Here is an 18,510-nt window from a genome sequence, read left to right on the forward strand (position 1 = left end):
TGACATAAAAGATACATACATCTAAGATCATGGAATTAAACATAAAGTCAGTATGGTGTGAGAAAAGTTGTTTACTTGTGAGACCAAATGGCTAGATATAACTCACCTAAACATAATTATACAAAAATAGTTCACTCATAAATTTAATAAACTACTATTTGGTAATTGGTTGTATATATCAGATGAAAGTTACCCACATTTTGTACCCTGTCATGATTGTTGGTACATCCAGCTTCAAAATAAGACATCACCTTTCTCGATCCACGAGCATTAACATTGCGCTCCACCAATGTAGACGTCTTATCGATTGGAGGCCGCCCTAAGAACCCAGCTCAGGTATATCAATATTAACTGTTTTGCTTATCATCTAACATCATTCACCAATTACTAAGATTGGAATCAAGTTGCTAAACTCTCGAATCGCTGCAGATAACTAGGAACAGAACGAGTTATGAAAATCTCAACCAACTCAAGCAGATTCACTCACCAAGTGCTTTCTGGAAGCAGACAAGAACAGAGCTAGCCGGAGACCTTAGTCCCTCAAAATGTACAATCCTAGCATAAAAAAAGGGTGATTAACTGATTGTTGAGATTCACACCCAAATGATGACCAAAAATACAATTACTTCATCATGAAATCTGAATATATAGCACTGATTTTCTCCTTGGAGTCTCCCTGCACTGCTCTTCACTTCCCATTCTGCATCGAAAAAGTTTATTACTATCCTACATAAAATTACAGAATCTATCTACAGAATATAGCTACTTCAAAAATAATGTAACTTCTCTAAATAAGTAGAACATTCGCAATGCAAGTTAATTCTCCACAGAAAGACAATCATGGCCAAAAACTTAATTTAAAAACAATTAACACAACAATTAATTAAAAAAACATTTCGAGATTAACAAAATTAGGCCGACCTTACTGAATTGCAACTAACACATACATCCATAGCTCTGCTACTTGGTTAGAGATTGATGATTTACATTGAAAAAATTATATATACTCGATCAAGTGACGATACAAGAGGCATGCCTAAGTCAACCTATTACTTAAATTAATTAAAAATAATTTATAATAATTTATAATAATATCTAGTACTTTATGAATCATTATATAAATAAAAAACTAGACTGACTATGTTGTCTATACATTCAATGGAAGGTGGAAGTCTAAGGCTACTGGTCCTGAAAACATGACTAATGGGATGAAAAGGGTCAACGGGCAGCATCGAAAGATAAAGACAATGCGATGACCATTATTAGCAATGAATGATATACGAGTGACAAGTAGCATGAACTAAAAACTCAAATTTAGTGGAATTTGTTGGCTTTTAAGAATCGATCAACTCAGACCTTGGTTTCACGTAGATCTGTTATCGAATTAATTTGAGTCAAACTAATAGTTACAATATTTGCGTTCATTATGTGGATTCTATTTGCTTGATTTTCGTTTTATTTACTATCGTTTCAATCACAAATATTTTTTGGTAGTAAATAATAAATTATATTTGCTAGTTTATTCAAAACTATATTAGTATCATTATAACATCAGTCAATCACATATTTTTAGGCAATAAATAATAAATATAAATTCGCTAGTTTATTACAACTCTATTATATATCATTATAATAATAAGTCAATCACATATAATTTTTTGGCAATAAATAATAAGTAGATTATGCCCCATTCGCTAATTTATTACAACTATATAGTCAAATAAAATCTACATAGTGAATGGCTCGCACGCAATGCACTAATTTGTATATAGCATTAAATAGCATTTTATGAAATCTCATTAAAAACTTATCAATTTTGATTCAGGGTGAAATGTTAATCATTCAATAGTTTTTTTGAATAATGTTCCAAACCATTCGATTTGTAATATATTTGTATGTCTTACTTTACCGTGCAATTTGGGCAATTTGGAGTTTAGCTTTAAAATTGAATAGTGAAAAATAAATCACGAAAAATAGTCAAATCTATCAATATATAAAGGGAGAGTTTTTAGAAAAAAAATTTAATGTCAGTTTTGCCATTTTTGGCGGGAAAGTGATGGCTGACTGGATATATTGATTATGTAATGAATATTGTTCATTATTTACTCCAGCAAGTTTTTATCGAATAAAAAAAATAAAAAATTTAAAAAAATTTAAAAAATTTAAAAACATTAAAAAAGTACAAAAAAATAAATAAAAAATGTTTTTATTTAATAAAATATTAAATTAATTGTAAATTAATCAAAACCATAAGATTAAGAAAATAAATGGCCCAAATTCGGTCTCTAGTTCGGTCTTTAAGAATGGTTCGACATTGATCACAGCTCTATAACTTTATATCCAAATTTATTATTTAATGGTGTTATATATTTTGATCTTTTTATATAAAAGCTTAAATGTTTTTGTGGCAAAATGCATCTATTTCAGCTATTAGAATGGGGATCAACCTCTCTTCTGTCCATTTTCGTTTTTTATCAAAATGTTTTTTAACTTTTGTGTTATTATATAAAGTAAAGGTCAATTTTGGTTCTAAACATATGACTAAAATCCAAGTTTAGTCCGAAACATTCATTTTCTGAATAACAGATCCATAACATAACATTCATATTTATCCGAACGCAAATTGTACAACTATTATTTTATAATATTATTCATTTTTACTATATTAATTATTTACAGTACATTTCATAGCTTCAAATTAGAAATCACTATCATGGAGTAGTATTCTTCTTTTGTTTTGGCCCATATTGTTTATCTCATCTCGTCTATTAGGCCATTTCTGTAAAAGTCTCAAATATGCCCTAAGTTTACATTATTTCTTTGCCATCTGCACCCATTCACACAATAGATGTATATGTATGTTTTTTCTATTTCTTTTCTTTGTAGTATTCCCAAACCAAATATGGATCATATCTAAAAGGCCTCAACATAATCTGGTTATAGATTCACATCAAAATTCTTATATCGGCCTGGGCAGGGTACGAGGGGCTAATACGTTTTTAGCTAATAACAAAGATCAGGTATAACAATCTGTTTCAAGTTAGTCGACTATGAAAGCCTTCAGCCATGTCTGTAAGTTGCATCTCGTCTACCAACCAAGCCTCAGTCTGCTTTCTTGTTAGAGTCTTCATCAGTCTCTTCAGTTTTTGATTTCGATTCATCAAATGCCAACAACTGCATAAATTAGTGAACTCATAAATTAGTGAACTCATATGTTTTCTCAGAAGATCTTGAGAAAACAAAAATGCTAGGCCAAGAATTTTCAATGTAAAACTCCAGAATCTAGAAATAGAAATGACAACTCTTAAAGCAAGTATGAGGGTGTACGGTTTGAAGGACAGATAGTTCGGTAGATATAAAGTTGGATACGGTTAAAATAAATAAAACCATATCCCAAATAATAATCATATTCCACCTCTTTAGGTGGAACTCATATCATCCATTTCTAAATACTTATTTTAACATCAAGGAAAGTGATACACACCCAAATTTGGTGTGTATTGAAGAGGCAAGTGGATGGGTGGGGGGTGGTGAGTCTTCAATTCAGCCATTATCATTATGATTAATAAATGACAGTTCTGTGAAAGTAGAGAGTTGTTTTAATGCAACCATTATCACTATCTTTATTATTTTCATGAATAAGACTAGAAGTTGGAGATATTATCAATTTGTCCACCATTGTAGTTGAACGGCAGTGGCAGAGGCTTTCCTTGTAGGAAAAAGGGCTTTCCCTTAATTTCGTCCTATTTTTTTTAGCCAAGTTATTCTGATGTCGGTTCATTAATGCTACTTATGCCAGACATATTTTCTAGAATTCACGGTCCACCAACCTATCTCTCTGTATCAGAAAGTCCACATTGGATATAGTGTCACAAGTTTCTAAATTGACCAGCTTCTATGCAAATTTACCTTCCTCGGAAAATAAAGAAACGACACTAACATGAAATACACCATAATGGAGGGTGTTTTAATATTGTACAAAAATAAAAATCAAAATAATAATTGACTTACGGGTTTAACTTCACCATTCCATATGCAGTGAGCAGCCAAAAATCCAATGACACCAGGCACGATATAGAGCAGAGCAGGCTGGATAATTAATTAGAATTGAAAAACACAAAGATTAAGATTAAGACAAAAATATAGTATAAATGAAGATGATCTTTTTGGGCCAAATCCAGTCTTTTCAAGAAGATTACGCACTTGTGCAGCTTGAAACCAGTTCATTACGATGATTGTGGCGACCAGACCAGCTGTATATCCTAGGAAAGCACTCTTAAAATATTGGCTGTCCTTCCCTCTTGAGGCATCAAATCTAAGAGCTAACGCTACAAAAATCCCTGAAAAGTACAAGCCAAATTAAACTACTGATTGAGCTAGAAGGTAATTCAGTCCTACTCATACACAAAGAATGCCTATGAAATGAACAAAGGAAGAATAGTCATATACCCACTCCAAGCCACCTATATAGATGAAACATGAAAAAGAAGCAACAGAACTAATAGTAGAAGTATCTCTTATTTATTACTGTGATATCTAAATTAATCAAAATTGTAATAACACTTGTCTACAGTTGATATCTATATACATAATACATATATATGCATATAAAACTATTTTATTCAAATCCATAACTTTTACATGAATCACACCAAATACCATTTTGCTAGTAAATGAAAAGAAGACATGGTGTGATGCTATACTCATGTGCACATTATTGAAATCCGCTGTGCAAGTAGATAACAAACAATAAGGTACTCCAAATCATTAATCAATAGCTGAAACTGAAAAGTTCATACCAGGAATCACTATATCACCAAGTCCTAACATTGAAAATGGGCGAGCAGAATTTGATGTAGGGAACAAAAGCTGCAACAAGTGAAGTATTAGGTTTTCAAAATTCTGAGTCTTAACTAGGAACGGCCAAGCTAAGTAGACAGGTTATACAGTTCAAGTATGCACCTTTATTGGGGCATCAAAAGATTTCGCAACGCTAACCATAACTGGGGTGAAGAAGACCCAGAATATGTCATACACAAAAAGCCCAGCCTGTTATTGGCAGAATATATGCATTAAGAAAAGAAGAGAATGGAGAAAACAATAGTTGTCAGAAAAAGAAATCCAAAATCTCACGCTCGGCTCATAGAGAAATGGAGTTGAGAAGCTAGGTAGTTATGTGATAGCCATTCGTTTTATAAAAATATATACTTACCAGTAGAATGGCTCCAGTCTTGAACGAGCCAAGTGAAAGCATTTCAATTCCCTGAAATTATTATGTAGAAGAAATGAAAATGGTCAAAAAAAGCTACTCCTACAGATAAATGTTACTATAATGATTCAAGATCTCTAAGTTTCAATGTGCACCAGCTTAATCCACAAGAGTCATATGGTACGTCATATGGTACGTTGGATGCACAGAGATAAAATATCAGTTATTGTAATGTATTATAACCTGAATGGAGAAGGCGAGCCCCAAGATATTGTTAGCTAGCCAATGCTTCTGCTTAGCATACCAAGCGCAAAAGAAGGTTCCAGGAATGGCAGCAATTATCTGTGATTTTGTAAACTCAAACTCCAAAGCTGCGAACAAATATATAAATAAGAATGCCAGCATATTACAAGTAACAAAATGTTGAGAAGATTAAACAGTATTCCAGTGTTTACAATTTGTTGCTCCCATAACCTTTTTGGGTATAAAAAAATAGAACTCGCATTCTAAAATGAATGTTTTAATTTAGAAAGCTATTCTGGTACTAAACACTAAACAGCCAAGATATAACCCTAAACTATAATCCAAGTCAACTTAGATATATGGGTATTATCTTTGGTTGAATACCCGAAATGAAATGAGCAGCAAAACTGGGGATTCTCAAGAGAAAATTGTGACAAGATAACCATAAATTTGCTATTAGATGATAGAAAAAAATAATACAAAGTTATTGGCAAGTTCATACACTTGAAATATGGGAAACGTAATGTAATAACATTATCATTCCATGGTTTGGGTAGGAATCCTTGAATTTCAGGTAGCAGTGTTGCCCTACAAAGTTTACACAAAGTAAGTAATATTAATATAACATCATAATATAAAGCCAGATAAACCAATAAAGATGACTAAGCTAAATGAGACATAATCCATATGAATGGCTTACGCTAGTGCAGCAATCCCAAGTACAAAAAAATAGCACGTCAAAACAGCATTAACCAAGTCTTTTGATAGAAATTTGAAAAGTAAAAATAGTGACAGCAACATTGCACTCCCAACCAATGGAAACCGCATGGCATGTTCGTTGGACATCGTTTCCTGAAATATTTAATTGTGTGACCAAGGAAAGTTGATAATATATTCCTCAAGGCTCAAGCCACATGTTTTATCAAATGGAAATGTAATAGAATCCAACTTACTGATGGTGGAGTAGGCTTAACAGAGCGATAACATCCAACGCAGACAGTTAAACAAGCTGTCAAAATGACATTCAAATTTGGGTCTACCTTTACAACAAGTGGGGCAAGGGTCAAAGCTGTAACAATAAAGCATGAGGTCAGAATGTACCAAAAGAAGATACCATGATGTAAACTTATTCACACTACACAGTTTATAAATATACATTTTCGCCAAAATGAATATGGAACTTCAAAGAAACATTAGTGCCTATGAATACATATACAACACTCTCTGACCAAGTTGTTCCCAAATCCAGAGGAAGAAATAGCTTATAATATGATCCTTGATGATTTTAGGACTAGCCACTGTATCAAGTTGGGGTACAAAATATGATGGGCCTAATTAAGTGAAAAATATGCCCGAGTACATATAAAAGTTGAGGAATGTCAACCAAGTTTCCACAAAACACTCATCCAGTAATGAGGTTAAGGCAAACTATTCATCTTCACATTCACTTCAACTCAAATTAAGTTCATAACTTTCATTTGGTGGCACAGAAATTAAAGACAGGCAGCAGGTTTCACTTTCCTGAGACCATATAAACTCAATGAAACAGAAAATGACATACCTGCCAGAGCCAAATTAGCAAGACGCTCATGGTTCTTCATTCTAATTACTTCAGAAAACTTGAATCGTCCCTCAATCTATAGAGTCACAGTGTGTCTGTTGTGTAATATGCAAGATGAGGAATTAATACACATGAAATAAAGCACTGGAACATAAGATTTGAGCTCCAAGAAACCATCACACCATATAAGTTCATGTTTAATCATCACTCATTTTCTACTCACCACTTTCTTTCTTTTACAAGCATATGCATGAATACCTAAACCCTAAACCCTACCAACACGTTGTCTTAGGTGTTAAAGATATAGTAGGCACATGAATCTTGAGAGCTGACAAAATTACTTGTTTGTGCATTGTATGATCATCACCAAAACTAGATTATAAACGAGCCGAGTATTCTCAATAACACAGTGCTTTTGAGGAATGACAAGAAAATTGTGTTTCTCGATTAGTCGATTAAGAAGCCTTTGATAGAGGGAAAACTCGAGGTGTGAATTACACATCACAGATCACAGTACATCACTAAACTTCCACCAAATACATAACATCCATTAGTCAATGCAAAATTCAAACAATTTAACATTCAATTCGATATCTCACAAATCTTCTCATTCATATTTTAAGATCTATCAATTCGAAATCTTAGATCTCACTACAAAATCCAACAAAGAGTGTACTGAGAAAGGAAGAAGAAGCAGCGCCGATGGAGAAGACGATGCAACATCGGCGAAGAAAAATTGACCTGAGAAGAAGACGGCGAGAACAATTCCACGGCGGGGGAACTGCCGCGGCGGTCGGTCCGCCGAGAATAAGGAAGAAAACAGGCTGAGGCGGCCGCGGTGAGAGGGTGAGAGAGGAGAGAAATGGAAATATTTTTATTTATTGTGTTTTTATTATTCATTTATTGCATTTCAACTTTTATTGAGTACTATAGTAATTCATGAAACTAATTGTTTTTAAATTTTAATGTCATTAATTAGATTAAAAAAATATAGATATACTCCTAATTTATATTTATGCAGATAACAGCGTTCAAATATGTAAATTTAGTCGACTAAAATTCATGTGAGCTACAATTTTTTACACACAAATTATAAACCACTATTACATGTTTTATGGTGTATTTATATAATTACGGTTACAAATGTTTATGTGATTTGCAACTGTAAAGAAATGAACGTAGTTCTTTTGTACATTGGAAGATGATGTTGCTGATTAAGAATTCGCAAACAGAAAATTTTAAACAAATAACAATTATCATCAAGAAAGGTAAGAAGACAGCATATACACATGTATAAACACAGATTACATAATTAGGATCAAATTGAGTAGATAAATTGTCACACACCTGCAAAATATGAACGCTTAGATCGGGACACCTCCAGTATGTGTGAATTTCACTCAGAAAAAAAAATAGTTTCCTCTTTTTAACGCTGTAGAAATAAGAAACTAAAGGAAAATGAAAATCAATAAATAGGCATTCTAGAGCCACGTCTCTGCACGGTCATTCTCCCAATAACATGTTGCCACATCAGATAATTGCTTATCTCGCGGCAATAAATTTTGAATAATTATGAAATCTGAAAATAGATTATTCTGTAAATTCCATTTGCCATAATTATATATAGCAATCCACATAGAAAAATGATATAATAGTATATATCTTATGTTATTATTATTTGTTAGCATTCTTATTATTTATCTAATTTATTTATCAATTACAAAAAGTGAAAAAATCCACCTCCAAAAATATCCACATTACATCACCCACCATAATAAAATCCAATTTTGATGCAATTTGGGTTTTGAAATTCACTATATTGCGCCCTAAAATAAGGTTTTAAGCTTATTTTTATTACTATTTAAAAAAAAAAGGAGAAGGAGAAGAAAAAAAGATTTCACCAAATTTGGCACATAGGCACTTTTTGTAAAACTTTCAGAAAAAATGAAACTTAGCTTCGATTTAAATAGTACTATGTTATATTTATGTATAGGCGTTTTAGGTAGCATGAAACAAAAATTAATTCGAAGCTAGGGCCATTTATGGTGTAGGCCAAAATTATGTTACGATCACTATTCATAAATTTGACACACAAATTGGTCCTACGCCTAAATTCCGATCGATGAACTATTGACATATTATCATATTCATGCATCATTAATTTTCCTAACAACATACTCCCTCTTCCCTCTGTTTCCGCCATAGTTGAGGCGGAACTTTTGGGCACGGAGTTTTAGAAATGAATGTTGGGTGTTAAATAATTAGATAAAAAAGTAATAGAGATGAAAAGGTAGAGAGAATAAAGTATAAAGTAAATAAAATAGAGAGAATAAAGCAAAAGAGTAAAGTAAGAAAGATAAAAAAGTTACTAAATATGGAAATGACTCAACTATAAAACAATTTTCAGAAATGGTTAAATGACTCAACTATGGCGAAACGGAGGGAGTACTTTAAAAAGTCGAAATTATAAAATAGTATAATTTAAATTTATTTTCTGAAATTTAGCATATAAGATAGCCTCTCTATCTAAAACTTGGATACAGCATTAATTTGGAATAGAAAGTAATTTATACGTAAGTTATTCTATTTTGCACTTATTACTTCACAAAATAATTTCATGATTCGATTTAAGTGATAATAACTACTCCATATTTATAGACATTTTAAAGCAATGTACGTAGCGTATATCTATTTGAAAATTGTACGTAATACAACTGTCTATGTTGCACATTAATATATTATTTTTACAATAAAGTTATTATTGTAAAATAAGATTTTAAGATATTGGAACATTAAATATAACAAAGAAATTCAACTACAAGAGTTATACATTATGTATTCATAGTATATAATAAGACAAATCAAGTTTAATAAACTTCAAGCAATACATTCTTCCACAACATTTTATTGAAACAGTGACAACTCAAAGCTCAACAAAACAAGCCATTATTTAATTAAAACTGGTAAAATTAACAGAGGGCTAGATATAATTTTTCCAATTTAGTTGTATTCATTGGGGTTTGCTTGGAGGTAAGCTTCAACAGCATGGAAGAAAGCCTTAGCTCCTTCATGTCCTTGTTTGATCTTCTCTTGAATCACATTTTTGTTATCTCCTTTAGTGTGGTATTTGCTAGTCACCTTGTACACACAACCTCCATCTGGACCGTCTTCAACTTTCATGTCATACGAGACAAGCTCGAAATCATTTTCGAGGGCTCCACCTTCGATCAAAGTGTACTTGAATACACGATTTGCTTCATCGAGCTCATCGGTTCTATGTTTTGCGCTCTTGATTTGGTCTCCTATTTAATAGAAACACAAAAAATTAAAGTTATTTTCTTCTTTTTTATATAGGAGTATAAACTATTTGAAATATAAAGATCGATTAGATTGTTTCTCAATATATATTATTATACCCATATTACCCTCGATAAATATATGTTATATTTGAACTTTCAAAGTAAATACACAAGTAGGTACCTTCAGCCCAAGTGATCAACTTGACGGTACCAGCGCCGCCGTCGCCATGAATTGTTTCGAAGCTCTTGAAGAAGCCCGGTAACACCTTGGGCATGAGGTTGTCGGAGTCGAGAATGAATGATTTGAATAGTCTTGCCGGAGGGATCGAGCTGCTGATTTGTAGAACATCGACGATCACACTGCCCATGATTTCCAAATGAAATCAAATTAACAACTCAAGAATATTATAAAGCTGGAATTTTTAGAGAGCAAGATTGGATTGATTGTGGTGGAACAAATGGCCCTCTATATATAGTGGTGCAGGCAAGGTTAAAACTGACATATCACTCTCCTTTATACAATTATATTTATTATATTTAATTCTTGACCTCTTTGGTTTGCATTTGAATTCTTCTCTTCTAGACAAAGTACTCATTTCCAGTCAAGCTAATTTGAATTTATGACAAACTTTATCCACTAATTTACACTTTTCTAAATGGTCGTCATTTCTATTTTAGAGCTAGTGTTTTATCATGGTGCTATCAATCCACCTAAACTCTTCAAGAATAGAGGTTTTTTTTTTTCATTCCTCATGTCACACCCTTTAACTTTATCACAAGATCCTATCTCACAAAGACACAATTTTCTAAATCATTAGTTATGGACATGTCTTATCTAATAAATGTAATTATTTATCATAATTAATTAACTTTCGTAAATTACTGATACATCTTGAGCTGATAAGACTGGCAATATTTTGTCGAACGTCTAGAAAATTGATAAAAAAAATGTTATGTTTTCATCATTCCAAAATATGAATTTCTGTTGAGTAAGTCTGTTTTATAGACTAGTAAAAATGATTTTGAGAACCAATTACTACTAATTTACTACTCCTACCAAATTGGTCAATAAGGGAGGCTGCGTTAATAATTGTCAGGCAATTTTTTTTTCTTTCTAGAGGATTTCTCGTATATCGAATGCCAGTATCGAAAACCGTTATATGTATTCTTCTGATCTTTATCAAATATATACATCTTTCTTAAAATCAAATAGTCATTACAAAAATAAAGCTCTTTAATTTGCGTAACATTAATGTACTTGCAATAAAGGTAGAAATACTTTAAAATACAAACTAAAGAGAGTGCTCGCTATATGTGGCCCGTCGCAAAAAAAAATCGAACACAAGCGTGCTTGCAACTAAGTTTTTCGAGCACATGGGTGTTTGCAACTAATTTCTTTGTAAATTAATGAATATATTATCATTCTCAAACTGCTTGCAATTTATTTTATTTTTTGTATTTTATATTTGCAATTTCTATTTTATTATTTTATTTATATTTTAAAAAATAACTGAAATTTAAAATAAAATAAAACTTGATATTAAATAAATAAGGAGTATATTTTACTCATGAATAAGGGGCAGAGATTCTTAAAATTTCATGTGTTCCTACGTCCTTTCAACGAGTGTAATTGGAAATAAATTTATTCTTTATCTTTCATATTCCGCTTTAACTACAAAAGCACATATTCTATTAAACAAAACCCCAAAAACTAAGTGTCACTTCTACAAATAATATAGTCTTTTCATCTTTCATGTTAGTAGTTTCTTTTTAGATCGTCTACCGATACTTTTCACAATTACTTTTTACTACTTTTAGTAATGAACTTCATATTCTACTAATTTAATATCACTCACGTTTGATTACAAAACTAGCTAATACTAATATATAAAAGTAGAGACTCACAATCAATTCATTTTTTCAATTCACTTTTTAATTACATTTCTTAAAAAATTCGTGTCAAGTCAAAATGTGATAATTAATGGCGGACAGAGACATAAAATAATGTTACTGAAACAATTTTGCAAATACAAAAAATTTTGAAGCGGTTATAACTTATAGCATAAAGAATGATCTACGTCCAACAGTTGCAAAATGATCGGAAATTTCCAAGCACAAAAAGTGCTAGCGCGGTAACATGTGCTCGATAAAGAGCTTTTATTTTGTAGTGAATACATTATTTAAACACTTAAGACATTTTTAAAAAAAAATTCAATGTAAAGTAAAAATCATCACTCCATTTTTATCTTTTCACTTAATTCACATAATAACATCGCATAAAATTATGTTAAAATATAGTATAATGAAGTAACATTTCATTTTAATTAGGATAGAAAGAATATTGAAAGCCGACAAGATACTATTGCACATAATAGCTAATGTATCTGACCTAATTATTAACTTAACTATTTGATATAAGTGTACCTATCCTTGTGTAGTCTAATCGTTTCTTTTCACCACATAGTTTAAGAAATTGTATTAAAAATAAGTTAAGTGAAGGAAAAATAAATTAAAATAGAAAAGAACAAAATGAGAAAAATAAAGAAAAAATAAAGTAACATATAAGTAAAGAAAGAAAGAAGAAATACATTTGGTTTCCAAAAAAATATTCAGCTACACTTAGACAACCTAAAAAAATTCGACTTAGCTTAGAGAGGAAATGGGTTGTACTACTATTTAGGAAAATTGATAGCAATATATTGCACTCTTTGACAAGTGCACGTAATTTGTATACAACTGTTCTATTTTTCCCATTAATTCATTATCTCCACAAATATGAATTAAAGTTGTTTTAGTAAGATTTAAAGACAGTGGAACATTAAACATTACATACGAGTATATATATAATAAGACACACTAAATTTAATATACTTTAATCAATACATTCTTCCACGAGACCACACCATTTTATTGAAAAAGTGACAACTCAAAACTCAACAAAACAAGCCATAATTTATTTAAAACTAATAAAATTAACGGACGCTAGTTATAATTTTTCCAATTTAGTTGTATTCGTTGGGGTTTGCTTGGAGGTATGCTTCAACAGCATGGAAGAAAGCCTTAGCTCCTTCGTGTCCTTGTTTGATCTTCTCCTGAATTACATTGTGATTATCTCCTTTTGTGTGGTATTTGCTAGTCACCTTGTACACACACCCTCCATCTGGACCGTCTTCAACCTTCATGTCATAAGATACAAGCTTGAAATCATCTTCGAGAGCTCCACCTTCGACCAGAGTGTACTTAAACACACGATTTGCCTCATCGATCTCATCAGTTCTATGCTTTGCGCTTTTGATCTGGTCTCCTATTTGACAAAAATACATGAATTTTTAAGATTAGAACACACACTTCATTACTAATATTATTATACACATATTACCCCTAGACAAATGTATGTAGTAGTATTTAAACTTTAAAAGTAAATAAACAAGTAGGTACCTTCAGCCCAAGTGATCAACTTGACGGTACCAGCGCCACCGTCGCCATGAACTGTTTCGAAGCTCTTGAAGAAGCCCGGCAACACCTTGGGCATGAGGTTGTCGGAGTCGAGAATGAATGATTTGAACAGCCTTGCCGGAGGGATTGAGCTGTTGATTTGTAGCACGTCGACGATCACACTGCCCATGATTTCCAGATAAAATCAAACTAACAGCTGAAGAAAATTATAGTAAAACTGGAATTCTTAGGGAGAAAGAGTGAGTTGATTTGTGGTGTGGAACAAATGGCACTCTATATATATTGTTGTAGACAAGGTTAATATAGTCATATCACTTTCAATTAACTATACAATTCCTTGGAATTTGTCCTCTTTGTTCTGGAGGACAACTTACGCATCTCCAGTCAAACTATTTTGAATTTATGACAAGCTTATCCACGAATTTGTACTTTTATAAAACGTCTTCATTTATCTACACATTTTATAAAACGTCTAGAAAATTGATACAAATATATTTTGGATCCCTACAATAATATTGGAATTTCTTTTATTGAGTCTATTTTATTGACTAGTAACATTGATATTGACTAGGAATACCAATACTCGGGTTGATTTGATTGAAAACATTTAAAACCAAACTAGTCAAAATGGGAGGCTGCGATCATAATTTTGTCACGCAAATACTTTTTCTAGAATCACAGCACAATTTGCTGTGCACAAGATTTTTCAACTTATGCACATAATTTTATACGGAGTTTTTTAATAACTCCCTAGTAGTAATATTGAAATTATTTAAGGATTATATTCATAAATAAATTTTATTAGTACAATATTCATATTTAAATTACTAATAGTAGTACATTTAAAATTGAGTTTATTTTGATTTCTTATATGAGATAATATATAGTTGTTCAAGACTTTGACTCTTATTTCTTTTTTTTTATGCTTCTCAAAATATTGAAATGTGTATTTATAGTATCATTTGTTGAATTTAAATTTGGCAAAAGCGAATATATTGATTGTAAAAACTTTCATTTCAAATTAGTATGAAGAAATTACTTGATTCATCGCACATGGTTGATAATAATTTACATATACTGCTAGTTTTATGCAGAAAAAATATCCTTACACTTGATCTATGTATAGATTCCTGGTTAACTAGCGAAACCGGTGATTCAGAATTATCGATTAATCGTAACTGACGATTTAATTTATTTGAATCAAAATCAGTCCAACGCAACTGATTAGTCGATTCTGAGTTGACCAACTACCACCGGGCATGGGCCAAAAACCAGGGTCCTGGTCGGCCTATGCATAACTGGTTCTCAGTGCTCATCTTGAAAAATTAAACTTCGGTATGTACTAAATAATTGAAAATGAGAACTGTATTTTATTTGTGTTACTAAATTGATAATTTTAGAAATTAAATTAAAACTAAAAAATCTCAGTATAAAAACTAATATGTCTATTTAATTTGCAGATTGAAAATAGCAGCTTCCTATGATTCTACGAACATAAAATAGGACTGTACTTTTACGTTATATATTCTGTTATAATAATATTATAGAATCTAGGCACATGCACATCATCCTATTTTGATAATATTATGAGCATAAATTTGGCAACCGATCTACATATGCATCATGCATGGATCTAGTTAATTGAGTTTTTTTGTAACAAAAATAGTCTGCACTATATCTATTACAAAAGGCATGTTGAACATAATTTATATTGGAAAATATATATGCTAGTACATAAATAACGACTCATTTGTGGGTGTGGAAGCCGAATATACACTTTCCACAATTCCGACTATAAAATTTTTATCCCTATTTACGTAGGATCACACTATACTGATTATATGATTGAAAAATAAGAATTTTGATGGTATTTATGGACCATACAATATGTTCTGTAGAAAATAATTGTCACTCCTTGTGAAGTACATACACCACTCTACACGCGCGTTGATGACAATTCAACTTATTTAATGAAAATTAAAAACACAAACCAACAATCTAAACAAGATATTTTTTTTCAAATTTCCACTCAGATATTGTACTTATGAGGGTTTGCAAGAATGTAGGCTTCAATAGCACGAACAAATCCCTCAGTCCTCTCTTGGCTTTGCTTGACCTTCTCTAGTATGCTATGGTGGTTATCCCCTTTGGGGCGATAAGTAGTGACAAAGGTCATAACAGAAACGGCGTCGTTTTGACCATGTTCAACGTTGATGTCGTAGGTGATGGACTCAAAATCATCTCCCAATATACTGCCTTCGATAAGACTATATTTGTACTTGTAGTTCGCCTCATCGATTGCTTCAGTCCTATGCTTTGCGGGCTTGATTTGAGTCTCTATTTAGATACAACAAATGAACACAATTTATGTATATAAACATAATATTGATTTTGTATTAGTAACAAAAACTCAATAAATATATATATTAGGAGTAGGGGGTGCGTTATATTGCTAACTTTTTAAGTTGCTAACTCTGTTAATCCATCAACGCAGTGTATTAAAAATGTCAACACATAATGTCAATTGTCAACACAATACATTGAAATGTCAGCAAAATTATGAATTGACATATTAATATCACCGTGTTGACAGTTTTAATGCACCCTATTATAAGTTAACAAAATTAACAACTTAAGAAAGTTAGCAATTGATCATTATCCCTAGGAGTAGTATTTATTTACCTGGGGAAAAAGTTACAATCTTGATTCTTCCAACTTCATCATGATCTCCTTGTATGATTTCCAAAGACTTGAAAACTCCGGGCATGATCTCCGGTAGGATGTTGTCGGAATCCAACACAAATCCTTTGAATAACGTTCCCGCCGGTATCGAACTCTTTATTTCTTGCTTATCAACTATCGCCGCCATAATTAAACTCTTTTTTTATCGATATTGAAAAATCAAGATTTTTCGGCTAATTAAGAACTAAATTTGGCATTGTATCTCAAAACGGCTATTTATAAGCGATGGTAAAATTATTTGTTAGTGTCATTAATTGTTATAACGAATTTTCTTCATACGTGATTATTTGGTTGAAAGTCTTCTTTGCTATATAGTATATACATAAATTATTTTATGTGGTCTGGCTCGATCATTGACTGTGATGATTATTTAATCGTTCTAGTTATCTTGAAATTTTGGATTTATCAAAAACACTAGCTAAAAGACAAGATCACCTATATGCTCAAAATTTCAGTATAATTTAAGTATTTATGGATAGTGATAAAATTCAAACTTATATATTGTAAAAACTAAAAACTCTTCAAAACAACTTCAACATTGTTTCAATACAATATCAACACAGTGTAAAATTTCAAGATTTTAATGTCAACACAGTATCAACACAATATCAACACAACATCAATCATTGACTATCGTAGAAATTTTGTTGACATTTTTCTTTGATGTTTTTTTTTGATCAGTTGACATTTTTCAATGGTCCAGATCATAGTTTTGAGTTTGTACAATATTTAGAGTTTTCATTTGATCACATTCCAAATATTTATTATCTTATTATTCAACAAATTAAACTTTATTAAGAATGGGTGAAAAAAACATAAGAAAATAAGTAGATGAATGAATGAATCTCAAAATTCTCTCTCCGACCCAGAATAGTAAGGAAAATTGACTTAAACGGTGGCCAACAATTTCTCTAAAGAAATTGCCACTCAATCATTTTCAATTGATTGCAAATGGAAAACTCTCTTTTTAATATATGTATAGAAAGGGGAGGGATCAATTGCTAATTAATTATTTAATTGTTAACTACAACTAATTTAAGGCTATAGGATTTTAGAAAATGTGTGGTCTACAATTTGCAATATGTAATTTTCATTTTTATTAATAAAATAAAAAAAGATATAAAAAAAACTCCAAATTAAGGTTTTGGATGAAAATGTCAATATAGTGTTTCGAAAATATCAACACAATGCTTTGAGAATATCAACACAATGCTTTAAGAACGTTAACCCATTGCTTATATTGACATTCTACATGTATTATATTGACATATTTTATATAGTATGTTGACATTTCTGCTTTATACGAAAAAATTAAAAAATTTCGAAATTTTTTTCAAATTTTGACGCCGGAACATATGCACGTAGGATATCGTTGGAATCCTTATGAAATTATCTTTAATTTGATATATGTTATATGAATTTAAACTTTTGGGATTTCTTTTAAAAGTTAGTTATAACTAAACATGTAGTTAATTGACATTAATAACCCTATTGATATTTTTTGAAATTAATCCTATGACCTTATTGACGTTTTTTGTTGATCGTATTGACATTTATGGACTAATGATCTAAGCCCTTAATTTGAATATCTAATGACTATTATTTAATTGTAATTAGCAATTAAGTTATGAGTTAGCAATATAACACTTCACGTATAAAAATATAAATATCAATATTAGAAAACCATTTAACTTAACTGAATGCAAAGACCACAAGGAAATTAAGAGGTCAAGGCAATTAATTATATCTTACCACACTCTTGCGGTTTGAGATTTTTTATCTAATCGAAAAAATTACATATATCGTGATTGGTGAATTAATCAGCTTGTTTCAAACAGAAAAGAGTTAAATAAATTAAAGCAAAATAAAGTTAGACTCTAATTTTATCCCTAGAGCTCTTCATCCACATTGACTATTTCATTTTTTATGTAAATTTTTAAAATTATAGAATGGGTATGAACAGTTTCATATAAGGTTTAACATCAGCTTTTATGGCAAGA

The 18,510-nt window shown here is 31.1% G+C and overlaps 4 protein-coding genes across 5 annotated transcripts; all 4 read right to left on the reverse strand.

The window, feature by feature from the left end:
• Positions 1 to 2,886: 2,886 nt before the first annotated feature.
• On the reverse strand, positions 2,887 to 8,388 carry LOC125192348 (signal peptide peptidase-like). Of its 2 annotated transcripts, none has more exons than XM_048089890.1 (12): positions 8,361 to 8,388; positions 7,014 to 7,108; positions 6,406 to 6,521; positions 6,153 to 6,304; positions 5,955 to 6,040; positions 5,453 to 5,580; positions 5,213 to 5,263; positions 4,963 to 5,049; positions 4,800 to 4,869; positions 4,204 to 4,340; positions 4,012 to 4,089; positions 2,887 to 3,174 (listed from the first exon to the last, which is right to left on the reverse strand). In XM_048089890.1, the coding sequence occupies exons 2-12, from the start codon at positions 7,051 to 7,053 to the stop codon at positions 3,103 to 3,105; spliced, it is 1,017 nt and encodes a 338-aa protein (XP_047945847.1). In that variant the 5' UTR covers positions 7,054 to 7,108; positions 8,361 to 8,388; the 3' UTR covers positions 2,887 to 3,102. The 2 variants fall into 2 exon arrangements, with proteins under 2 accessions (XP_047945847.1, XP_047945846.1); XM_048089889.1 differs by lacking the exon at positions 8,361 to 8,388 and adding an exon at positions 7,755 to 7,890.
• A 1,501-nt stretch (positions 8,389 to 9,889) lies between these two features.
• Positions 9,890 to 10,763, reverse strand: LOC125196664 (major allergen Pru ar 1-like). Its single transcript, XM_048095269.1, has 2 exons — positions 10,494 to 10,763; positions 9,890 to 10,315 (listed from the first exon to the last, which is right to left on the reverse strand). Exons 1-2 carry the CDS (start codon positions 10,678 to 10,680, stop codon positions 10,014 to 10,016), a joined length of 489 nt encoding a protein of 162 aa, XP_047951226.1. The 5' UTR covers positions 10,681 to 10,763; the 3' UTR covers positions 9,890 to 10,013.
• A 2,389-nt stretch (positions 10,764 to 13,152) lies between these two features.
• On the reverse strand, positions 13,153 to 14,025 carry LOC125196663 (major allergen Pru ar 1-like). Its single transcript, XM_048095268.1, has 2 exons — positions 13,751 to 14,025; positions 13,153 to 13,616 (listed from the first exon to the last, which is right to left on the reverse strand). The coding sequence occupies exons 1-2, from the start codon at positions 13,935 to 13,937 to the stop codon at positions 13,315 to 13,317; spliced, it is 489 nt and encodes a 162-aa protein (XP_047951225.1). The 5' UTR covers positions 13,938 to 14,025; the 3' UTR covers positions 13,153 to 13,314.
• A 1,577-nt stretch (positions 14,026 to 15,602) lies between these two features.
• LOC125197273 (major allergen Pru ar 1-like) lies at positions 15,603 to 16,706 on the reverse strand. Its single transcript, XM_048095998.1, has 2 exons — positions 16,451 to 16,706; positions 15,603 to 16,105 (listed from the first exon to the last, which is right to left on the reverse strand). Exons 1-2 carry the CDS (start codon positions 16,635 to 16,637, stop codon positions 15,798 to 15,800), a joined length of 495 nt encoding a protein of 164 aa, XP_047951955.1. The 5' UTR covers positions 16,638 to 16,706; the 3' UTR covers positions 15,603 to 15,797.
• Positions 16,707 to 18,510: the final 1,804 nt, after the last annotated feature.

The sequence above is a fragment of the Salvia hispanica genome, chromosome 6 (genome assembly GCF_023119035.1).
Source record: "Salvia hispanica cultivar TCC Black 2014 chromosome 6, UniMelb_Shisp_WGS_1.0, whole genome shotgun sequence".
Taxonomy (NCBI): domain Eukaryota; kingdom Viridiplantae; phylum Streptophyta; class Magnoliopsida; order Lamiales; family Lamiaceae; genus Salvia; species Salvia hispanica.

Bases quoted from the DNA above. Each gene is read 5' to 3' on its own strand.
- LOC125197273 (XM_048095998.1), bottom strand. From the start codon at position 16,637: ATGGCGGCGATAGTTGATAAGCAAGAAATAAAGAGTTCGATACCGGCG. The intron at 16,106-16,450 runs GTAAATAAATAC...GTATCTAAATAG, and splicing joins GATTGTAACTTTTTCCCCAG to AGACTCAAATCAAGCCCGCA.
- LOC125196664 (XM_048095269.1), bottom strand. From the start codon at position 10,680: ATGGGCAGTGTGATCGTCGATGTTCTACAAATCAGCAGCTCGATCCCT. The intron at 10,316-10,493 runs GTACCTACTTGT...TCTATTAAATAG, and splicing joins GTTGATCACTTGGGCTGAAG to GAGACCAAATCAAGAGCGCA.
- LOC125196663 (XM_048095268.1), bottom strand. From the start codon at position 13,937: ATGGGCAGTGTGATCGTCGACGTGCTACAAATCAACAGCTCAATCCCT. The intron at 13,617-13,750 runs GTACCTACTTGT...TTTGTCAAATAG, and splicing joins GTTGATCACTTGGGCTGAAG to GAGACCAGATCAAAAGCGCA.
- LOC125192348 (XM_048089890.1), bottom strand. From the start codon at position 7,053: ATGAAGAACCATGAGCGTCTTGCTAATTTGGCTCTGGCAG. The intron at 4,870-4,962 runs GTGCATACTTGA...CACTTGTTGCAG, and splicing joins CTTTTGATGCCCCAATAAAG to CTTTTGTTCCCTACATCAAA. The intron at 4,090-4,203 runs GTGCGTAATCTT...TTAATTATCCAG, and splicing joins ACTGGTTTCAAGCTGCACAA to CCTGCTCTGCTCTATATCGT.